Below are 21,452 nucleotides of genomic sequence, written 5' to 3' on the forward strand. Positions count from 1 at the left end.
CAAACACCTTTGCAGTACACCTACAGTGAAAGAAATATGAAGTAGAGGCTTACATTTTGAACATGTACTAGGTACACTTCTACTGTGTACTAAGTGCTTTGAGATATTCTTCATGTAAAGCCTTACACACACATATGTTTATATGTACATGTATGTAAATATATATATATATATGTGTATATATATGTGTGTATAAATATTATTAGAGAAAACCAGAGAAATAAGATATGACTCATAATTGACAAATAAGGAGTAAGTTTTAGAAAATATATTGGAATTTTCGGTCCCCCTGGGACCTTCGTCAGCAATACTTGGCAGTCGAATGAGAAGTACAAAATGTGACACAATGAAAGTATGACGCTAGATAAGTGAAATTTGATGTTTGGAAACTTCGACAGAAAATTTAACGCTGTCATGAAAAGAATTAACATTGATCAAAGAACAGGAAATGCTATCCACTTCTCCTCTTAAGCCATCACATTATTATAGATATATTGACGATATATTTTTTGTCTGGCCACATGGTGAAGAATCTCTTAAGTCTTTCTTTGATCATGTTAATTCTTTTCATGACAGCATTAAATTTTCTGTCGAAGTTGCCAAACATCAAATTTCATTCCTAGATGTTCTGGTCAAGTTGGATGGCAATTCCTTAACCACTTCGGTCTATTATAAGCCCACTGATATTCATATGTATTTACACTTTAATAGTTTTCACCCACATAATCTCAAGAGTTCTATTGTTTACAGCCAATGCCTTAGACTTAAACGCATTTGCTCCAACCCATGTGATTTTAAACACCAGGTATCCATATTAACTGGTTATTTCTTGAACGTAGGATACCCCCTTCACTTAATTAGACAGGGTATTTTCAGGGCCGACAAGTTGAGCCGTGAGGACTTATTAAAATACAAGTCTAAAAGTCCCAACACACGCATTCCGTTCGTTAACAGTTACAACCCACTCATCAAATCTTTCATTCGCTCCATCAAACAGGAATTTGCTGTATTTCAAGACGATCAGTCTGTAGGAGAATCGTTTAAGGTACCCCCCATGCTAGCATTTCGTCAACCCCCCAACCTTAAATTTCTTCTCACTTCCTCCAGACTCCCCTGCTCAGTTTCCACCTCCGCAGGCAATTTTTCTTGTGGTAAACCTAGATGCCAAATATGCCCCCATATAACCCCAGGCACCGTGGTCAAGATTCCCAATGTTGACTTTAGTCTTAGACCCCTTCCCTCTCTTGTGATTCTATTAATGTTATTTACATTTTCTATTGTGTACTTTGCAAAGAGGGCAATTATGTAGGTGAAACAGGCTCCCGATTCTGCTTACGTTTTAATAATCACAAAAAATCTATTCGTGATAATTTTGCAGGATTCCCAGTGTCCGAACATTTCAATCTTCATGGTCATTCTCTAAAAAACCTAAAATGTATTTTAATTGCCTCGAACTTCAAATCAACTACTGAACGTAAACGTAAAGAAATCGATTGGATCTTTCGTATTAAAGGAATTGTCTGGTGGAAGATTTTGATACATTGTCCTTGTAGTTATTATTTTTCTCTTTCTAACCATGTAAAAATTGTCCCCATTCGACGTTTTCTTCTTGTAGAAATCTGGTTTTCAAATTCACCAGTTTCTCACCAAAAGTACCGTTTGTTCGAACGCTTCAATATGGTGATTGACGTAGTGCTTGCAGATAGGCAAAACAGGCGACTTGAAGTTAGCACTCCCAATTCCGCAGCAAATAAACTCACGTGTAAGCACATTGGATTGCCTCATATATATAACGTACATACTCGCGAACGTATATACTACGATGCTCAGTTGGTGTACTTGTATAGCGTTACACATAGTGCACTCACACTCAAACCACATTTCATTAACTGTTCTTCGAAATCGCTGAAATAAATTTCACGGATCAAATTAACAGTAAAAGGAAACTTGTAAGGTATTCGTTAAACCGAAAGATGAAACTTGGCGGAATCGATGTCATCGCAGAACTGTCCGATTGTAAACGTTAGAGTACCCTATACGCGCGAACATTCTTCGCGCTGGAGCTGGATACCGCGATGTATAAACAACGAAGAGCCTGCTGTTAAAACTTATCTTGTGTTACACAAACACCACGAAACCACCGATCTACTACATATATGGCGGCTTAAGGAGTTTTTTAAATCATATCTAATTTATAAGAAATTTCACCGGAAATTATTGAAGAAATTGACCGAATCGTTGTCAGAGCAGAATGTAGCACTGAGAAGCTTAGGCTTCGCAGAACTGTCCGATTGTCAACGTTTGAGTATAGCCTACATGCGAACATTTTTCGCGTTGGAGCTGGATAGCGCGATGTATAGCCTGAACAACTCAGAGTCTGCTGTTAAAATTTACCTTGTGTTACACAAAGACCACGGAACCACCGATCAAGTACATGGCGGCTTAAGGATTTTTTCGAAAACATATCTAATTTTTAAGAAATTTCACCGGAAATTAAGGAAGAAATTTATCTGTATACAAACGCTGTTTTTGTTGTGATTACCGTATAGGTACTGTGCGGAGGGTGGGTTATGACGCAATCTGTATGGCAGAGCTGACGTCACGTATTGTACTGTTCAAAACATATTTGAAATGTCTCTCTATAACGATTAAAAAATCGTCTCTCTGTCAAACGCAACATTATCGTTCTCATACTTTGACAACATGTTTGGAAAATTATTTACTATTTTTTAAGGTAACTTCTTTGGGCCACCAGACAATCCTTTTAAGTCTCACATCACCGGCCTCAACAAAGACTTGGGACCCCTTAACAACTACCAGTTCTACAAGCATATGTAATCCATTCTTTGCTCCTTAATCCGCTTCCTGTATAGTCATGGTTTATTTGGTTTTAATTCCATCATTGCAACTTACACTTATCTAGCGTCATACTTTCATTGTGTCACATTTTGTACTTCTCATTCGACTGCCAAGTATTGCTGACGAAGGTCCCAGGGGGACCGAAAATTCCAATATATTTTCTAAAACTTACTCCTTATTTGTCAATTATGAGTCATATCTTATTTCTCTGGTTTTCTCTAATAATATTTTCCTTTGTAGTAAACGTGGAGTTTCGTTATATTGTGTATAAATATATATATATATATATATATTTATGTTGGTACTAGATGAGACTAGTGGAACACTAGTAGTTGTTACTCGGAGTTTCACGCGTTATAGCGATCTTCAGACAACTGGTAGCTTCAAGTTATGCTCCATGAATATATAGGATCCTCGTCGGGATTACCGGGGATTATGCGGTTGTTGGTGTATTGTTCTGCCGGTGTATTCTCTTTCGCGTCCGTTCTGTTGGTGGGTTTGTAAGACTTTCTTCGGTGTTCGGCTGTTGGTGTATTCTCTTTTGCGTCCGTTCTGTTGTTGGGGTTTTTTGCCTTCCTTCGGTGCTCACTCCTTAGGTGTGTGTGGTTCTCTTGACGGTGTTTGGTGGTTGGACTGGAGATGTTTATGTAGAACTTGTTTTCGTGGCGGCACTTCGATATGAGCTCTGGGCGTTTGTTCAGGAGGGTCCGTTTGTCTGCGTTGATAATGATGAGTTTTTCAGTGAGACAGAGGTTGCACCGCTTCGACTCGTTGCTGTAGGCTTTGGCTCTGCTGGCGATCGACCAATTGATAGTGAATGGCTGGTTGTTCTTTTTCAGCTGCCAGATGTGCTTATATATATATATTTATATATATATATATATATATATATATATATATATATATATATACATACATACATACATATATATATATATTATATATATATATATATATATATATATATATATATATATATAAATATTAATAATCTCTATCGTGTCACACACTGCTTGTACTTTACAACGAACGAGAATATTGAAAAAGACTTTTCAATGACAACTTCAAGAGAGCAAACATTATACAACAAAGAAAGTATAATAGCTGTGGATGAAAAGATGCTGGTTGCTCTTGTGATCATGTTACGTGAAAAAGGAAGTACATTTCAAGGGTAATCAAGGGCAATCACAGTCAACTCTCTCTATCCCTGGCAGAACATTAACACTGTCACAGAAACACAATTGCCTATTAGAAGTGTGAATAACACAAAAACATGAAATCATTAGGAATGTGATCAAAGAATGTCTTTATAAAATAACAGAAAAAGACAACACTAACACTAAAATAGAAAGTCAGCAGGCTTAACCATTCCTTGCCATTTTATATGAGATGGCAAACTGCAAAATTTTAGGTTCTTGTACTATGGGAACTGTGTCACAAGTAGGACATCGAGGTGGGGGGGGGGAGGGGGATGCGTAGGATGAGATCATTTGTGCTGGGCAGTTTCACAAAATAGGCACTAAAGATTCATACAATCTGTTGCTCTGTGGATAATAATCTTTTATTATTTAATATTGGTTTAGCCTTGCTGCAGGGGATTTTGCAGCTGCTGCAGCCAGGCTGCATAGGATGAAATCTTTTAAGCTGTGCAGTTTCATACAATTAGAACTGCTGGTCTCCAAGATAATCTCTTTTGCTTGATATTGATTCAGCCTTGCTGCAGGGGATTTTGCAGCTGCTGCAGCTTTTCTATTGACTGTATTCCTTTAATAAGATGGATTGCTAGACAACACAAAAACACATGTATACACACATGCACGACGCCCACACATATACCATCATAGATGCTTTTCGCCTTCGTCAAGGAATCACACATATATGAAGCTTGATAATTCAGACATAAACAAGACTTAAAAAAGAAAATCACATATTAACTGTTTTTCCGACCATGTTTACTGCGTTTGTCTCTTTTGAGATTTATGTGAATAAATTACGGAACAATCTGACGGTCGGTTGGTTAATTTCAAGAGTTCTCTGGACGGTGCCCCTGCTCCCCTCACACCCCCCCCCACCCCCAATTGGCATCCTTCATGATACAAAACATGAAATCGAAGTGTCTGTTCAAGATGAGCTAGCAACTTTGGACTCAAGTGAGCACAACATCCGTAGCTCGGGACCTAATGAACCCGCGATTGAAAGAACGCAGCTGACATTTTTGGCAACAAGGTTGTCTCTTTTAAAGAAACACAGGTTTGACTGTTTTGTCTCTGAATGAGTTTTGCTTCAAAAAATATAGAAACTGTCAACAATTTGGCATCTTTCCCTATAAGAAAAAAGAAGGCTTGGTTACTGTTTGCAAGTCTAGATGCATTTAAACAGTGCAATGTTATTCTGGTCAAATCTGGAAGGACACAATGAGACAAATGCACCCTGAGCACCTTTAATTCACCTGAAAAAAATTGCATGTCTTTTTTTTTCTTTTTTTTTTAAATATTTAAATAAATTTAAATAAATAAATGAAAATGAAATTGCATGTCACTGAATGGTTATCAATGTACATCAAGGTTTTTTGGGGGGGTTTTTTGGCAATCGGTAAGACCACCTTCTAACAACAAGCCCAATAACAGAGATGCCAACCTCTTGACACAAAAAACAGACTGAATATCCTAAAAAATCAGATTTTTGAGAGAAAAAACAGATTTTCACAAAAACTTGACACTACCACTGGCCCGTTGGCCCCGGGCCAGTAAAATGTCAGAAAAATGTTTAACTGGTAAGAACTGGCAAGTAAAATGTTTGCTTTTTCAATAACATCTAATGAGAAACTTGTAAAGCATCTGTAATAATTCTTATGATGCAAAAAGGGTGTTTAAATGCATAATGAGAATAATGATACAGCTTTACTTGCTTGCATATTTTGGGCCAATGAGAATTTGGTTCAAGCCAGAAGTAGAAGTGAGCAAAAAATTACTGTATAGACTTGCATTATACTCATGGAAATATGAGCCACATTCCTGTTAACTGACATTATAAACCAATTAAAAGAAAAAAAGTGTCAGATATTTCAAAAAATCAAATATGAATTGCAGCATGTAGCAAGGTTATTGATCAACGATTCCAACAACAAAAAACAAAAAAATTCAACCAAAAAAAAACATTTTTTTTTTTTTGAAAGATGAAAAGTCGTATTTTCAAGAGGCCAATCGTATTATCGTATTTCACTTTTTTTATTGTACTAAATACGATAAAATCGTACTGGTTGGCATCTCTGCAATAACTATAGTTAAGATCATATACCATATATCTTATCATCAATTTATATGGATCACATTGCTCATGAATTATACTGTCAATTAGTCAAATGTTTGCAACATTTTATCCCTTACCTGTACACCTTTGGTTGTAAAGCATGTAGTAAAAATGTTGTAATGGGATACCCAATATATGATCGTTCCATGTATATAGATGCCACCTTCCCAAAAGCATAAATGTATTTATACTTTGTCACCTCTCCAACATAATGGTCTTTTAGGGGAAAAGGAGGAGAGAGATCACTGTTTACCTTTATCCCATCGGACGTACTGACTTCATAAGGGAACACAGGTTTCTGGTCGACCGATATCATACGACTACGATGACGACAAATATTGGCAAATTCAGTGATTTGGTGATATCCTTTCAAGAACATGACCCGAATTTCTATTGACTTTTTGAGTTCATGCCTTGTTCCGCATTGACAATGATACGTCAGCCCAATTTTCTAAAAGCATATAACCTTATCACCCCCATGACACCTAACACAAAAGCAACCTTCCTTCCCAGAAATGACATGGAATTGATGACTAACACTTACAATCAAACATGTTTACTGATAAGCTATTTCTATATAGATACCTTTTGGGCAACAGGCCATGTCAAAGAGGAAAGCTGCAGCAGCTGATAAAAATCCTGCTCGGCTATAATGAAACAATATCGACCAAAAATGTTGGAATTAGTTCTCTGATATTTTATTGAGCACAGGTTTGTATGGCTGGACTGATCAGATGGGTTGGGAGGTGGGCGTGGGAGGTGAGGGTGGGAGTGGGAGATTTGGGCGGGAGGTCTACAACTGCTGGGGCTGCATGGATAAGGGGGGGGGGCTAGAGGATATATTTTACCATTTTCATATTATATACGTAAGGAAAGGTGGAGACTTCAAAGAGGAGGCCCAACTTGGCATAACTGTTCCCAATGGCCCTGCAGATTATATATGCACACTGTAACTGTATTTTCAAATTCATTGAAGGCATATATATGTACATAATGCACAGAATCGGGGAAATTCAGCCAACCTTGGCCTCGTCCTACCAACGGCTCCTAGGAGAAAAAAATCTAAAAAATTATGAATGACGATGACCACCCACTACGTTTGTGTCTGAACAAAACAGTGTTCTCTCGGAGTGGTAGGATGAGGCTGCCGTTTATAGCCAGTACAAATAGGCACCCCTCTTCTCTTATTCCACAATGTATAAAACTTCATAATTTAAATTTAATTTGTCACTGTGCAATGTTTCATATATGTCCTGCTTTGTTTATTTGTTCTTGCCCTTTTGTGACTTTTTAGTTTATTTATATTTGTATAATACTGTTTTTATGTGCGCATTCAGTTACCCTTTGTGGGGTTTAATAAAGTTTATCTTATCTAATCTTACATGATTTACCTTCCAATGTGGTAACGTTCAGAGTAAAGCTACTTGTGTGCTCACTATACATGCAGAAAGCAACTTGGTTTTTTTGGCAAGCTGTAAAATAGCTCTTTCTAGAAGGTCATATATTTGATATAAAATAATGATAATCAAATAATAATCAAATTATATATTTGATATAAAATAATAATAATCAAAATTTATTGTACCACAACTCATTAGTAATGGTCACTTGGCATAATTAGAATTGAAATTTTGAACTTTTGAAACAAAGACAGAATGCATACATGCATGATTTCAAGCCGAAATACAATGATTTAGAGATTCGATGTTTCAAGGAGGATAGTTTATTGCCACTTCAAGATCCAGAGACCGTCTCATAAACCAATCAGTATAAATGATGTCATAATTGAAAGCTGGGAATGTCATTCCGACAAATCCAATCAATGTCCCCATTCCGCTTTATAGAGGGCATTGTGGTAAAGGATGATCTAAGGATTACAGGTTCAAGCCCTGGCAAGGCACTCAATCTCCGTTGCCTCTCTTCACCCTGGTGTATAAATGGGGACTTGTAAGGTTACTTGTAAATATAGTTGCGTGTGCCAGTTTGTGGTTGCAACCTATGGGAAGTCCCCCGGGGGACACGCGGTTGTGGTGCACTGTGGTGCCCCAGGAGAGATTGATTGAATTGCGCACACTTAGGTGTGTAGGTGTGACAAGTTACCAATCACCAAGGCTAATTTGTACACGCTATGGTACATTTAGCGCCTTTGAACAATTTCTGTTGATTTTGGCGCTATATAAATGTCTTCTGATTGATTAATTGATTGATTCCGATACATGAAGACATGCACCAAAGATGCAAGGGCAGGAAAAGTTTGCTCTTTGAGGAGGTTTCTGTAGCGATATATCCCGATAGAGATACTCTCTTCACATAAAATTTTAGCACTAACTTTATATATATACCAAATCTTTTTTTATTTTATTGATTGATTTAATGCTTAAAATATGTAAATGAACTTGAACGGATAAAAACTGACAGCCAAACTATTAAGACAATGTAAAAAAAGGACAAAGACATTTGTGGAGAAGGTTCTCTTTGAGATGACTTCCCCCGCCATTTTCTGGGTTGTATCAAATGATACTCGATCCCCGCGGTTACATGGTATGCAGAGGTACAGGTCACAAGTTCGAATCCCATTTTTTTCGAAGCCATAAATTTTAAATATATTTGAAATTCCGAAAGCCATAAATGTCTTTGCTCTTTAGTAGATCATGCTGACGGATCAACCGTTGAATATTCAGAATAAGTTTAGACTCCTTTTTTGTTTTTTCGATTTAATTTGGGATGCCTCACACGGTCAAGCAGTGAGTGAGAAAGATTGATGTGTCTACAAAGTTCAATTTTTTTTTTCTGAACTGGTTACTGTAGATCTGCAGATAACCATCTCCCTTATTTACAAAGCGGCTTCTCTAAAAATTTCTTGTAACCGTGGTATTAACCACCACTCTAACTTCTCTTAAAGATAGCCTGATATTTGGCATTGCACAACGATGAGTTGATATGGCCTCTCCTTTAATCTTCCACACACCACCCCCTCCCCCCTCCCCCCTCCAAAAAAAAAAAAACTCATAGTAAATTAAGGAAACATTCAATCAAAACAGAAACCAATATAAAACATATGAAATATTAAAAAAAAAACATTTTTTTACTACCATACGTCTTTTTCAACATGTGGTGAATAAACATAACACAAACAAATAAACAATTATATGCAAGATAATACTCCAGATGTTACATTTCTGCACAGCCGAGTAAGCTTTCAAATTCAAATTCATATGATACATATCTAAAAAAACCGAGTTTGTATTCAATTTCAGATGTAACATATCTGCACAACTGAGTTAGCATTCAATTTCATATGATACATATCTACACAACGGAGTAAGCAATCAATTCCAAGGCCAAAGCTAACAACTTCAACCTTGATGATGACCTACATCTTTCGTATTCCTGACTCCATCGTTACGAAAATCTATAGATATCGGCTTTTCTTTAACTGACGAAAAATTACCTACAAGAAGAGAAACCAATCAATTCCTTGCAGGCTTTCTTAATATCAAAAGCCCTCATCGAGTTGTCACGGTGATTCAAGAAAACAGCCATGTGCAAGTGATTCATTTCATTTTGACTCACATTCCAATTTTAACTTTCTTTTTTTCTTCTTTTTTTCTCTTTCTTTTAACTAACTTTCCACCTTACCTTCGATTGAGAGCGGAGAAAAGTCTTCCCACAGAGCATTAAATTCCATATTACGTGAATTGACTATGATGCCCTCAACCTTGAATTCATCCTCATTAAGCGCACACGGCTGCAATTCACAACAACACTCTCTGTAACATCCCTGACAGACAAAAAGGCACAGATCTATACAGGGAAAATCCAATCCAATCCTCCTTTTAACAATGACCGGTATTTTCTGTGAATTTGTTTGTCCAATGTAAAGCAAATGAATGACACTCCTTTAAACTGCTTGCGGTATTATAAAATTCTATTCCCTCTGTTTTCATTCAAGACAATTCTCCGGTATGTATTCACACCTTCGAGTTAATCATACATAGAATTGTAACCAGAACGGCTCGTTTTCACGATAGAACTGCAGCAAAATTCCAACACACACACACGCGCTCTCTTTTTCCTTGTTTTTTCCCCCCCTAAAGAAATGTTAAAGGTGCCTTCCCACAAGTCCACAGCTGCAAAAATTGAAAAAAAAAACCAATCAAGCATGCAACCATTCTGTACAAAAGAAGAAAGAAACAAAAGCTGCTTTCTGAACCTGCAGTTTTAACACAAACCAGTGGCTGTTTATGACTTAAAACACACAGGGTTCATCTAAACAAAAGTACGTAGTAGTAGAAAACGGCAGAGAGGTCAGATTGGTTGGCTATTTCAGAGAAGGTATAATCAGGTAGAACTATAAAGCAATCAAGTTGCATCCACTACCGACGACGACACCGACGAATGCACAGACGGACGGACAACTGCAGAAATGCCTCGGCTACCAAGAGATTCGGGTTTCAGAGTTTAACCCAGAGCATAATGCTAATATGCAATCTCTCACCGAGATGAACAACGACACTGTGTGAATACATAATGTCCATCACACAGAGTCAATATGTATGTATACATATATATATATAGAGCATAACAACTGTCCAGCTTGGGAAGCAGATTATGTAGGGCAGGTTTTGCAAGGACACCTTTTTGAAGGTCAAAATATTATAATTCCAAAAAGGTTAATAAGCAGAAATTTTGACCACTTAGATAATAGGCAGAAGGATATTGTGTGCATAACGTATATTACCACGACAGGGTAAACAGATTTCTAATTAGGTCAGTAGGGCGTAGAGAGTGTGGGGGAAAAAAATATTGAAGGAAGAAAGGATGGAAGTTACTCTCATTTTGACGTTAAACTCTGAGATAGAAAGCAGAACCTGACATAGCGAGCGGGATTATAAAACCATTGGCAATAGTTGCCCTCAAATTTGAAGACACTCACTGAAACCAAAATGGCAGAAACAACAACAAAAACAACAACAACACAAATACACACACGCACACAAACGGGAATAAACATAAGAATTCTACGTCCTCGCAAAAATGATTTCAAAAAATTTCCCCCCAAATTTTTTTTTTTTTTCTTCTTTCTTTCTTTCTTCCTTCATACTGGCATACAATTTAAAGCAATTGTCCACATATAATAAAATAACAAAAAATAATAAAACCACAAAAATAAAAAAAAACTTACAACAAAAGGTATCTAATTTAATTTTCAATACATATACAATTTGACTACATGGTATGCGGGTCGACAATTCAAACTAGACTGAGGGCGCAATCCAGAGTTTTCTAAGCGGCCTGGTAATATTTTTTTTACGGTCTTAAAATCTGACAGTTTCTTACGGTGTTCAACTTTTTGATTAGAGAAAAAAACATTAATTGCTATGTACAACAGAGTATATTAGCATCTGATTTTATGATTATCTTCTGTTGACAGATATTTGAAATGGTTTTAAGCAAATTTACGATAAAGTCCTCATTTAAATGCAGGTAAACAACCATCAGCTGTCTTTACTAGTAGTATGCTTTACCCTTTCGTCAGTATAACCTTGACTTACGAGCACACAAACATGGAACTATTTTTTTCTTTCTTTTTAAACAGACGGAGGAAATTTAATACTGAAATCCTTCAGAGGAATATTTTGTCGAGTGAAAATTTTCATATTCAAAAAAGGGGAAACTTTACCTTCAACTATGATTAATGACTGTCAGTTTTAACGAAACGGTTCGTCCAGGAAGGTTTTCATTTTGGCTGACTGTGAACCCTGTCAGGAATTACCTTTCACAAGGACTAGACTATTATTACTCTTGTTTCATGTGACAGTGTTGATTCGTCTGAGAACATTCAAGAAGTTTCACAAAGTAAGGATGCAGTACATGATAGACAGATTATTAATTCCTTAAGGACCTTGCAGACATCAACAGGAAGTTATAACTGGCAAATTTTTCTCTCTGACTGTTATCATGTCTCCGGCACTCACAGGCAGATATTTTCTTCGACAAAAGAAAAAAAAAATTGAATTCCGACATACATAGGAGTGCTCTCTGAATCCAGTCTCGCTCAGATTCAGCTGTATTCAACTCCATCCTATTCATTCTTTATTCAACGATATTCAACTCTATCTTGCTCTATCCAACTCTACCCAGCTCTAACCCAATTTGGATCCAGAGGGAAAGTAGGAGATAAAAGACAAAGACAAATGATATTTTCAGTGTAGATGCCAGACTTGCAATATGAGTACAACATTGTGAATACCAGAACTCCTCTTGGAATGAACAATATGAGTACAAGGCTCTAAGAACAAATAATGAGTACTTAATTTTGCACTCGTACCTATATTAAATTCCATTAATGAGCCCGAGAACGAGTACGAATCCCTGAGAATGAGTACAGGTAAAGACTCACTACGAGTACAAGGACCCACTACGAGTACAAGTAAGGAGCCACTAGAGTACAAGTAAGGATCCACTACAAGTACAAATAAGGACCCACTACGAGTACAAATAAGGACCCACTACAAGTACAAGTACAAGGACCTACTACAAGTACAAGTAAGGACCTACTACAAGTACAAGTAAGGACCCACTACAAGTACAAGTAAGGACCCACTATGAGTACAAGGACCTACTACATGTACAAGTAAGGACCCAATACGAGTACAAATTAGGACCCACTACATGCACAAGGACCCAATATGAGTACAAGTAAGACCCAAAACAAGTACAAGTAAGGACCCACTACAAGCACAAGGACCCAATATGAGTACAAATAAGGACACAATACAAGTACAAGCAAGGACCCAATACGAGTACAAGTACAGATCCACTACGAATACAAATAAGGACCCTAAATGAGTCTGGTCGATCGATGCACCCCGAAGCAAAGATAAACTTGGGGTCAAAACGTGACATTAGTGGCTGCATGAACATCGTCCATCGGTGTACGCAGCACGTTTCCAGAGTTAATACAGCTGTTATTAAACGTTTCCTTTTGGCACAGCCAGATGGGAGCTGGCTTTAGCAGGCAATGGGTCAATCAATCAAGCCCATAATCCCATAATGTGACTTGGCAGAAACTTTCCAGCAGCGACACCGAGAAGCCTGAATGAGATTGACAACAGTATTACTCCTACATCCTTTCGAGGACCTCTGGGCTGTTTGAATTTTACGGGGGCAGGCGACCTTGAGATCACTTTCTTTCAAGGAAGCAAACTTGACCTCTCAGCCTGGAAGGTTAATGTCTAAGATAGCTCGTCTCCTTTCCTCTTGTTTTAAGTTATATCCTGTCTATTGTCTTCATAAATTTTGTTCTCATTTCAATGTTTACTTAATTTTACTATAATGAAAAGCATAATCTCATTAGGAAACGAGGACTTTTGCGATATATATTCGTACATGATCTATTCCAACAGAGGTCAGACAGAGTGTGGCCGAATTTTGAGAACTTGAAGGGAGATAAGGATGTATTTTAATATTTATAGCGGCGGAGGGGGTGTGCTTGCCAAAACCATGAGCATAAACCAGAATACACATTTAGAGCAAGTTTGACGAAGCTTTACCGTATGCCCTTAATCAATAAAAGATACGATTTTGACTGAACAAAAATGCCGTTCAAAACCATTCACCAATGGGGGGCCTCTCCAGCCACGTCCCCACAAGCCACAGAGGGCGCTGTCATATCAGGTTTTTTATAATTCCGCAACACTTCACGAGTTTCATCCTCTCTGACTGCAGATCATAACGGTACCGTTGAGTTAATCACGAGTAATATATATAAAGTTTCATTATGCAGATCATAACGGTACTGTTGAATTAAACACTAGTAGTATGTATACAGTGTCATTCCTAAGTAACTGGAGAAGAGATGATCTTCTGAAACATATTTTCCAAGTTGAATGTCAGACTAATTATTCATGCACCTAAACTCATGTTTCCTGAAGCACTATTCTTCATTCAGCAATTCTGAACAAGTAGAGACCTTAAACGGTCAATGACCTGTCTGGCGTGTTCCAGTGGTAGAGCGTCCATACAGTCAGAGGGGGCGGATGCCCCCCCCCCCCTGACGGACTCAAATGGACTGCTGGCGCTCTCTTCAGCTTTTTACCACCTTTTACTTATTCGCGAATATTGACTTTTTTATCGCGCTCTCAAATACCTATTGACATTTGTCACATTTTGTTGGTGTAATTTTCTGACAAAGTGGCGATGACACCTATTTATTCTTCATTTATCTGCAAATTAGCAAGGCCCGAAAAAGGGTCATTTCCGGCGATTTAGAGAGTATCTTTATTCAAAAAATTTCTGCACGCTCCCCGCCAACCTGTGGTGGTGCTCCGCTTAAATAGTGTCGAAAGCGCCCTTACAGACCATTCTCGCCCCCCCCCCCCCGGATCAATACCCCTTAGCTCCTCCACTTGTGTGTTCGCACCCTTGAGAGCGCTTTCACATGTTCATCTTACTTTGATGCAGAGATCTGTAAACAAGTACAGATTACGCACTTTAGGACCGACATGACAGCGCCCTCTGTAGAAACTCTGGAGGGCAGTATTTAAAAATTAATCCAAAGGACTCTATACAAACATTGAACCTCCCCAGATAATTGTCAATTGTCATAGATGACAGATGCAAAGAGGAATCTGGAATTTTTCGGAGAGCAAGGTATCGTGGAGATGACAACAGAGTACCAGAAAGGACCGGACACTAAGAGAGGACAGTGCAAAAAAGGTTAGCAACGAACTCTAGACACAGAAGAGTGAGAGTGCAATCGTTGTGAAAAGACAGGTCAACGAGGAATGAAATAAATCAGAAAAAAAAGTTACGATGATCCTTCCTTTGGTTTAAATATATTTAGACTTGATTATTCAAGATCAAAACCACAGGGTTACATGGTACATTCCATATCAAACAGAATCACAAAGTTGGGTATGTACAACTCTACCAGCAAAACGCATCTTTTCCATACTAGCAGATCTCCCAGGGGCTCTTCAACAAAAACAAAGATTTTTGGAAAGGTTGTAAATGAAGAAATAAAGGTTTTTAAAGACATCAAACATGAAAATAATGGTTTCTAAGGTCCAAAATGAAGTTAATTTGTAGCATACTCACCATCTATGCCCAGTTTTACATCATTTGCGGACCTTATTTAAAATACTTGACTTACATTAACTGTTGTTTGTGAGTATGTTATGTATCACTGCATGAATCATGCATGGCTGTCCACAAAAAAAACTTAATGGCCAATGGTTAGCATGACTGAATATTTCTACTCTAATCTAAATCTTTAAAAAAAAACTTTTTTTAAACTTAAAATCAAAGTAATGGTTTTTTAAGGTTTTAAAGAGTGTTTTTTTTAAATAAAGAGCTGTTTTTTTGAAATAAAGGTTATTTTTAAAGGTTTTAATAGTTTCGCTGGGAGGTCTGTGCTAGTGATATGTTTCTAAGAATCCATTTGGCAAGGTACATTATTTACAGAGGGAGCGAGCACCATAATATAGTACGGACTCTCGAAAATGTCATGTATGTAAAAAACTTGGCAGAGGCCTAGCAATTAGCTTGGAAGACTTGGCTCAAATATTAACAAACTAACATAAGAAAAGGGGGGAGTGGAAAAAAAAGTCAAATGGAGGTAAAATTAATAAACTTTCATGCTTAGACGATCCTAACACGGGTAATTAAAGACAGTTCAGATCCACGCCACCGATTAAATTTAGTGATGTTTTTACTGATGAAAATATAAGATCGAACTCATTCTAAATGAACTTTTTGTCACCTTTCGAGAAATGAACTTTTCCCTGGCTTTGGGGGATTGACTGCCAACCTGCTAGTTGTCTATACATCCTCTGGTTGTAAATCATATTTTTATCAAATTTCTTCACAAAGCTGTTTCTTTTTACTGGAGGGGGGGGGCGCTATACTTGATATTAATGGTGAGATATATATTTGAGTTGGCAACACTCTGCCTTTAAGTTAAAAATGATTTTTTCTTTTTTTATCCAGGTGATAAGACTGTCCCTGCATGGCTGACTTTATATGAACTAGTAGTTTATGAGGAAACGAATGGGATGGAAGTCTGGTGTGGATATTGGGTCATTTCAAAAGATACAAACAAAAAATCATAGAAAACCATAACAAACTGCACAGCAAGATTCAATTATCTCCTTCAAATCAAGCTCCCTTGATCCTCCCTCCCCCTTGTTCCCTCCCCCCCCCCCTTGCACACCACTTCCCTTACCATTACTAGTCCCACCACCTGGCCACACCCAATCCCCAGTGACTAATGCAAATCAACTTTGCGTCATGAGTGAAAAATAAAATTACCTTAAGTAGACAAGAAGAGTCTAAAGAAACAACCAAACTCCCTGTTTTTGGTGTTTACAAACTATGTTCCTTTAAACTTGCTAACAGAATAGGCTCGCTAACTTTTCGAATGTTAGATTGGGACGGAAGAGGTGATGGGGCCTTGACCTGGTAGATGATGGCTTAATGACGCAATAATTATTTCTTTTCACCGACTCATACCTACTACCATCTGCAATTGACTAATATCGACTCTTACCGATGTCTGATAATTAATGTCCCAAAATTGTTTGATCACAACCACACTAGCAATACAAGGATAGTACAAAGTCTCCTTGTATTTATCAGCTAAGAGAACCAAACATTTGCCGTGACATTCACCGGATGCAGTGTGATTTTAAGTGTGAATTATAAAACACTTGTATGCAAAGTGGGCCGAGCCAGAACCATGCCTGTGTGGTTTTTACAAGACACAGCAGTCAATTCAACAACACTTAATGCAAAGTGGGCGGAGCTTAGACCTTGCCTGTGTGATTTTAGGCGACACAGCAGTCAATTAAAAACAACTTGAATGCAAAGAGGGCGGAGCTAGGACCATACCTGTGTGATTTTACAAGACACAGCAGTCAATTCAACAACACTTAATGCAAAGTGGGTGGAGCTTAGACCTTGCCTGTGTGATTTTACGCGACACAGCAGTCAATTAAAAACAACTTGAATGCAAAGTGGGCGGGGCCAGGACCGTGCCTGTGTCATTTTACGCGACACAGCAGTCAATTAAAAACAACTTGAATGCAAAGTGGGCGGGACCAGGACCGTGCCTGTGTCATTTTACGCGACACAGCAGTCAATTAAAAACAACTTGAATGCAAAGTGGGCTGGGCCAGGACCGTGCCTGTGTCATTTTACGCGACACAGCAGTCAATTAAAAACAACTTGAATGCAAAGTGGGCGGCGGAGCTTGGACCTTGCCTGTGTGATTTTACGAGACACAGCAGTCAATGATAAAACACTTGAATGCAAAGTGGGTGGAGCTTGGACCTTGCCTGTGTGATTTTACGCGACACAGCAGTCAATTAAAAACAACTTGAATGCAAAGTGGGTGGAGCTAGGACCATCCCTGTGTGATTTCAAAGACACAGCAGTCAATTAAACAACACTTGGATGGAGGATAGGGGGTGTTGTGTAAAAAGCTAACCTACGAAATATCCTTCAAATTTAGTTTTCCACCAAATCCGTTTTTCACTCAAGTTTTGACATTTAACGAAAACCTACCCTCGGTGATGAAACTGTACCAAAGTGTTTCAAAGGTTCCTACAGAATACAGGAAATATCCTATCAAAGTCCCCCCCTCCCCCCTCCCATTGCCCACATGCAAATACTAAACCCACATTTAGGGCAAATGAAAACCAGTTTACAATACATACTTTCATGATTTTGTTAACCATTTAATTTTTACAACACCCTACCCACCTTTTAACCTAATCTTTTTGGTTGGAATAGGTGTTTTTGCATAATTTCACCCAGATATGTCATATTCAAAAAAAAAGAATTGGATACCCCTAAGTTAACCATATAGTAATATTCTTTGTCCCAAAAATTAAAACGTAACAGTCACAGTTTTTCATTTGCAAAATTGTTCAGGTTTACGTGTTTGATTGACTGAAGTTCTCAGATTATTTTTGTTGCAATTTCAACACTGTAATTTTAGTTCCAATTCAAAGATGAGTGACTGCTATAACAGTACCATTCAGCTTCTCACAATCCACCGAATGCCAAATAAGCTATGCATACTGCTATCACAATATTTTGGCAATAATCTCATCAACAACAAAAAATAAGAAGAAAAAAAAAAGTTTTCCACTCAGAAATTTGATACAATGAAGGCTCTTTGTCAAAGCTTTCTTCTTCCCTTACCCCCAAACTTCCATCATTTCAATTTTTTTTTTCTTTCTTGTGTTTACTATGTTTGTAAGGAGGTAACTGACAGTTGAAATTGAAAATTTCCCTTTCCCAAAGTCATTCAAGTTCATTGCCACGTACAACATACAAGTCTTTGTCATTGACATCGGAGGAAATATTATACCTTTGATTACACAAGATTGAACTCTGCTCAGCAGAATCTCTTTGGTTATGCAAACTTGCCTGCCTGGATGGGACTGTTTGCTGCCTTGGCTAGATGACTCACTTCCTGGTTACAACAACAGATGAAGTATATATTTCTAGGAAGAAAGTAATTGCTACAGTAAACTGAAGCCATCAATTCACTTGTCTACGCTTTCTTTTTTCCCCGTTCCTTTTCTTTTTAATATTTTGGTAGTATCAATTTGTTCTCCTACATGATTAAGATGGTGGAAAATGGAGATGCATTTTGTGTTGAGTCAATCACAAATTGAGGAACTGTATGATTAGAGAAAAGTATTCCATGTAAAGCTGTCAGAGCTGTAAACCCATTTATCAGCCTGGAGAGAAGAGACAAGCTTTTTTCTTGTTTTTTTTTGTTAGCCCTTCAAAACTGCATGCTTCCATCAGGGCTTGCAAATGGTAACAAAGGATGAGGGTGGTGAATTTAAAGAGAGTCAGAGAGGAGGAGGGTGGGGGATGCATGTTCAAGAATGTGATCAGTTTATAGGCTAGGGTAGATCGTGGTGATTTTTCTTCCTTTTCTCTCTCTTTACTGAGGTATTATGGGGGAAGGATGGGGGATGGGACGGGAGGGGAGGGAGGGAAGGGGAGGGGAGAGATTTTGCTTCAGCCCAATCAAACTTGCATGTCGTAATTTGAGAAAACATAAAATCTATGACTAGAATGTGACAAATATCAACCAAGGTTCAACAATATTGATCAAAATCGACTGAAAAGTTGTTTGATAATTGCTGCTGGCATGGCTGACGGAATCTTTATGGACAATCTATTCTTTAATCTCTTGCTGTTTCAGACATCCATACACACGACTTGATACAATGTTGATCTTAGTATGTTCATAAAGAATTCATTGTTTTGCATCTCTAATGACCAAATTTTATGTTCCACTAACAACAAATATTTATATTTACAGTACTAGAGATCTGTCTCCCTATTTCTTTTGCTAACATGTAAACTTCACAATGTGGCATCACCAACACACTAACACACACACACACATACATCAAACATATGCGCATACAAAAACACATGAACACAAATACATAAACTACTTGAATTCTAAACGAAGTGGGGGAGAGACCAAAAATGTAACGGTACGCCGGCAGCCGATCATTCCTTTCCGACAACAACAAAAAATACTTGGGCGAAACAAAGAAACAGTTGACTGCTGCGATATAATCATTTAGCCTATAACTTCATTCATTCCAGGCCTTGTTTACTTGTACGCGGCAGGGGAATTAATTTCTTTCTTTTGATGAAATCTCTCCGAAGGAGAGACACAAGACCTTTTAATGATGAAACTTGGACAACTGCCAGAAAGTTTCCCCAGTCCGAGCTTGGCATTCCGCCAAGGCTTGTGTCGGTGACACGACTAATACCCATGTTTGGAAAAACAATTGGACTGGGTGTGTGTGTATCTGAATCATGCAAGTTGTGCACATCGTAAACCACTTATTTCTCTCCTTTTGATTTTTAATAGAAACTTTACGAGAAGCCTCGTTTGATAATTTTGAATGTATCTTTTGTTTCATTAATTGCCTCTTCTCGATTGTTTCACTTTCAGTAACTCAAAAGAATTCACGGGGAGAGAAGAATGAAGAAAGAAAAAAACGTCAATATCCCTGAACCGGTGGAATTAAAGACTGGCTCTTTTGTTGTTAGATAGAGGAGAGAGAGAGACTTACAATTCACAAAACGCTCTCGTGCATACGTGTCGACTCCATTTCATAAATGGGTCAATTTGGTTGGGTTACCATGGTAACCTGGTGAAAATTAGAGTCATCTTATGCAATCTATCTCCGAGGGAAGAGAAATCGTCGGTGTTCTAGTTTGTTCGAGAGACGGTCCAAACAAAAAAACGAGCCCTTGTTCCATTCGATTAATAAACAACGCCAGATTCAAGGAGAGACAAAGGAAATCGGTAAAAACATCAATTGGACATGCAAATCTTTTTTTTTCTTCTTTTTTCTTTTCGTCTTGGCATTGACAATTATTTACAGGCATCCTGTTGTGTGTGCCAATTATAAAAAAGGTTTATTTTCCAGATAAACACTGCAGGCTGCAAAAAGTTGGCTTAGAGGTAAGCAAATTTTGGAATAAATCGGCTCGTTTCTCTATTAATTTCTTGTCACCTTATAGGGCAGTTTACGACGAAGGATTACTTTACATGTGAGAATTGATGTTCCTTCAAAAGTCTTGAGGCATGGGGATGCACGGAAAGATATTCATCAGTTTACGGACACGCGGGACATTCATTATGGGACTGACTGTAGACAATTTGCAAACCACATTATGTTTTGAGTTACTCTTTAATATCTTATTTCTCTTTCACAATGACTTTGACGCCATAAGATTCTTTTATACCTCGTCGACGAAGACACAAAATGAAGATGAGCTGCCAACTTTCCAAAAGAAAGGAAAAGAAACAAAGAGGGCAACTCTTTGAACTCAAGGTTATTATGCAACATTGGTACCTAAAAACACCCACCTCCCCCCCTCCCCCCCCCCAATGGACCTGTAACTAAAAGAAAGCAGCTGACATTTTTGGAAACGAACTTCCTATAAACAAAATTATATCTCTTTAAAGGAAACACAGATGTTTCACATCATAGTCTCTGCTCTGTATATTAAGTCTTACTTCCAAAAAACAAATACGGTCAACTTTTGGGAAAGTTGACCGGTTGTGCATTTCCTTTACGTAAAGTGGGTCTTCTCGGAAAGGGCACTTAGGTCTCATATTAGAAGTAGTAAAGAACGGTACTAACCAAACTTAATATAAAGTAACTGAAAGTTAAACATCATCACCACTTTAAGATATTTGCAGTTATGAAATAAACAGAGTTTTG

General features: G+C 37.8%; 1 protein-coding gene across 2 annotated transcripts in view; it reads right to left on the reverse strand.

The window, feature by feature from the left end:
• Nucleotides 1-21,452, reverse strand: part of LOC139964773 (retinoic acid receptor alpha-like) — a 146,343-nt gene that overhangs the window by 72,102 nt on the left and 52,789 nt on the right. The window contains exon 1 of one of the 2 annotated variants that reach the window (XM_071966722.1): nucleotides 9,808-10,203. The exons of the other annotated variant lie outside the window; for it this stretch is intronic. Within the exon in view, the coding sequence (XP_071822823.1) occupies nucleotides 9,808-9,856 (49 nt within the window). The 5' untranslated portion in view covers nucleotides 9,857-10,203. Of the gene's footprint in view, nucleotides 1-9,807; nucleotides 10,204-21,452 lie in introns of those variants that run through there. 2 annotated transcript variants of the gene reach the window in all.

The sequence above is a fragment of the Apostichopus japonicus genome, chromosome 23 (assembly GCF_037975245.1).
Source record: "Apostichopus japonicus isolate 1M-3 chromosome 23, ASM3797524v1, whole genome shotgun sequence".
Classification (NCBI taxonomy): Eukaryota; Metazoa; Echinodermata; class Holothuroidea; order Aspidochirotida; family Stichopodidae; genus Apostichopus; species Apostichopus japonicus.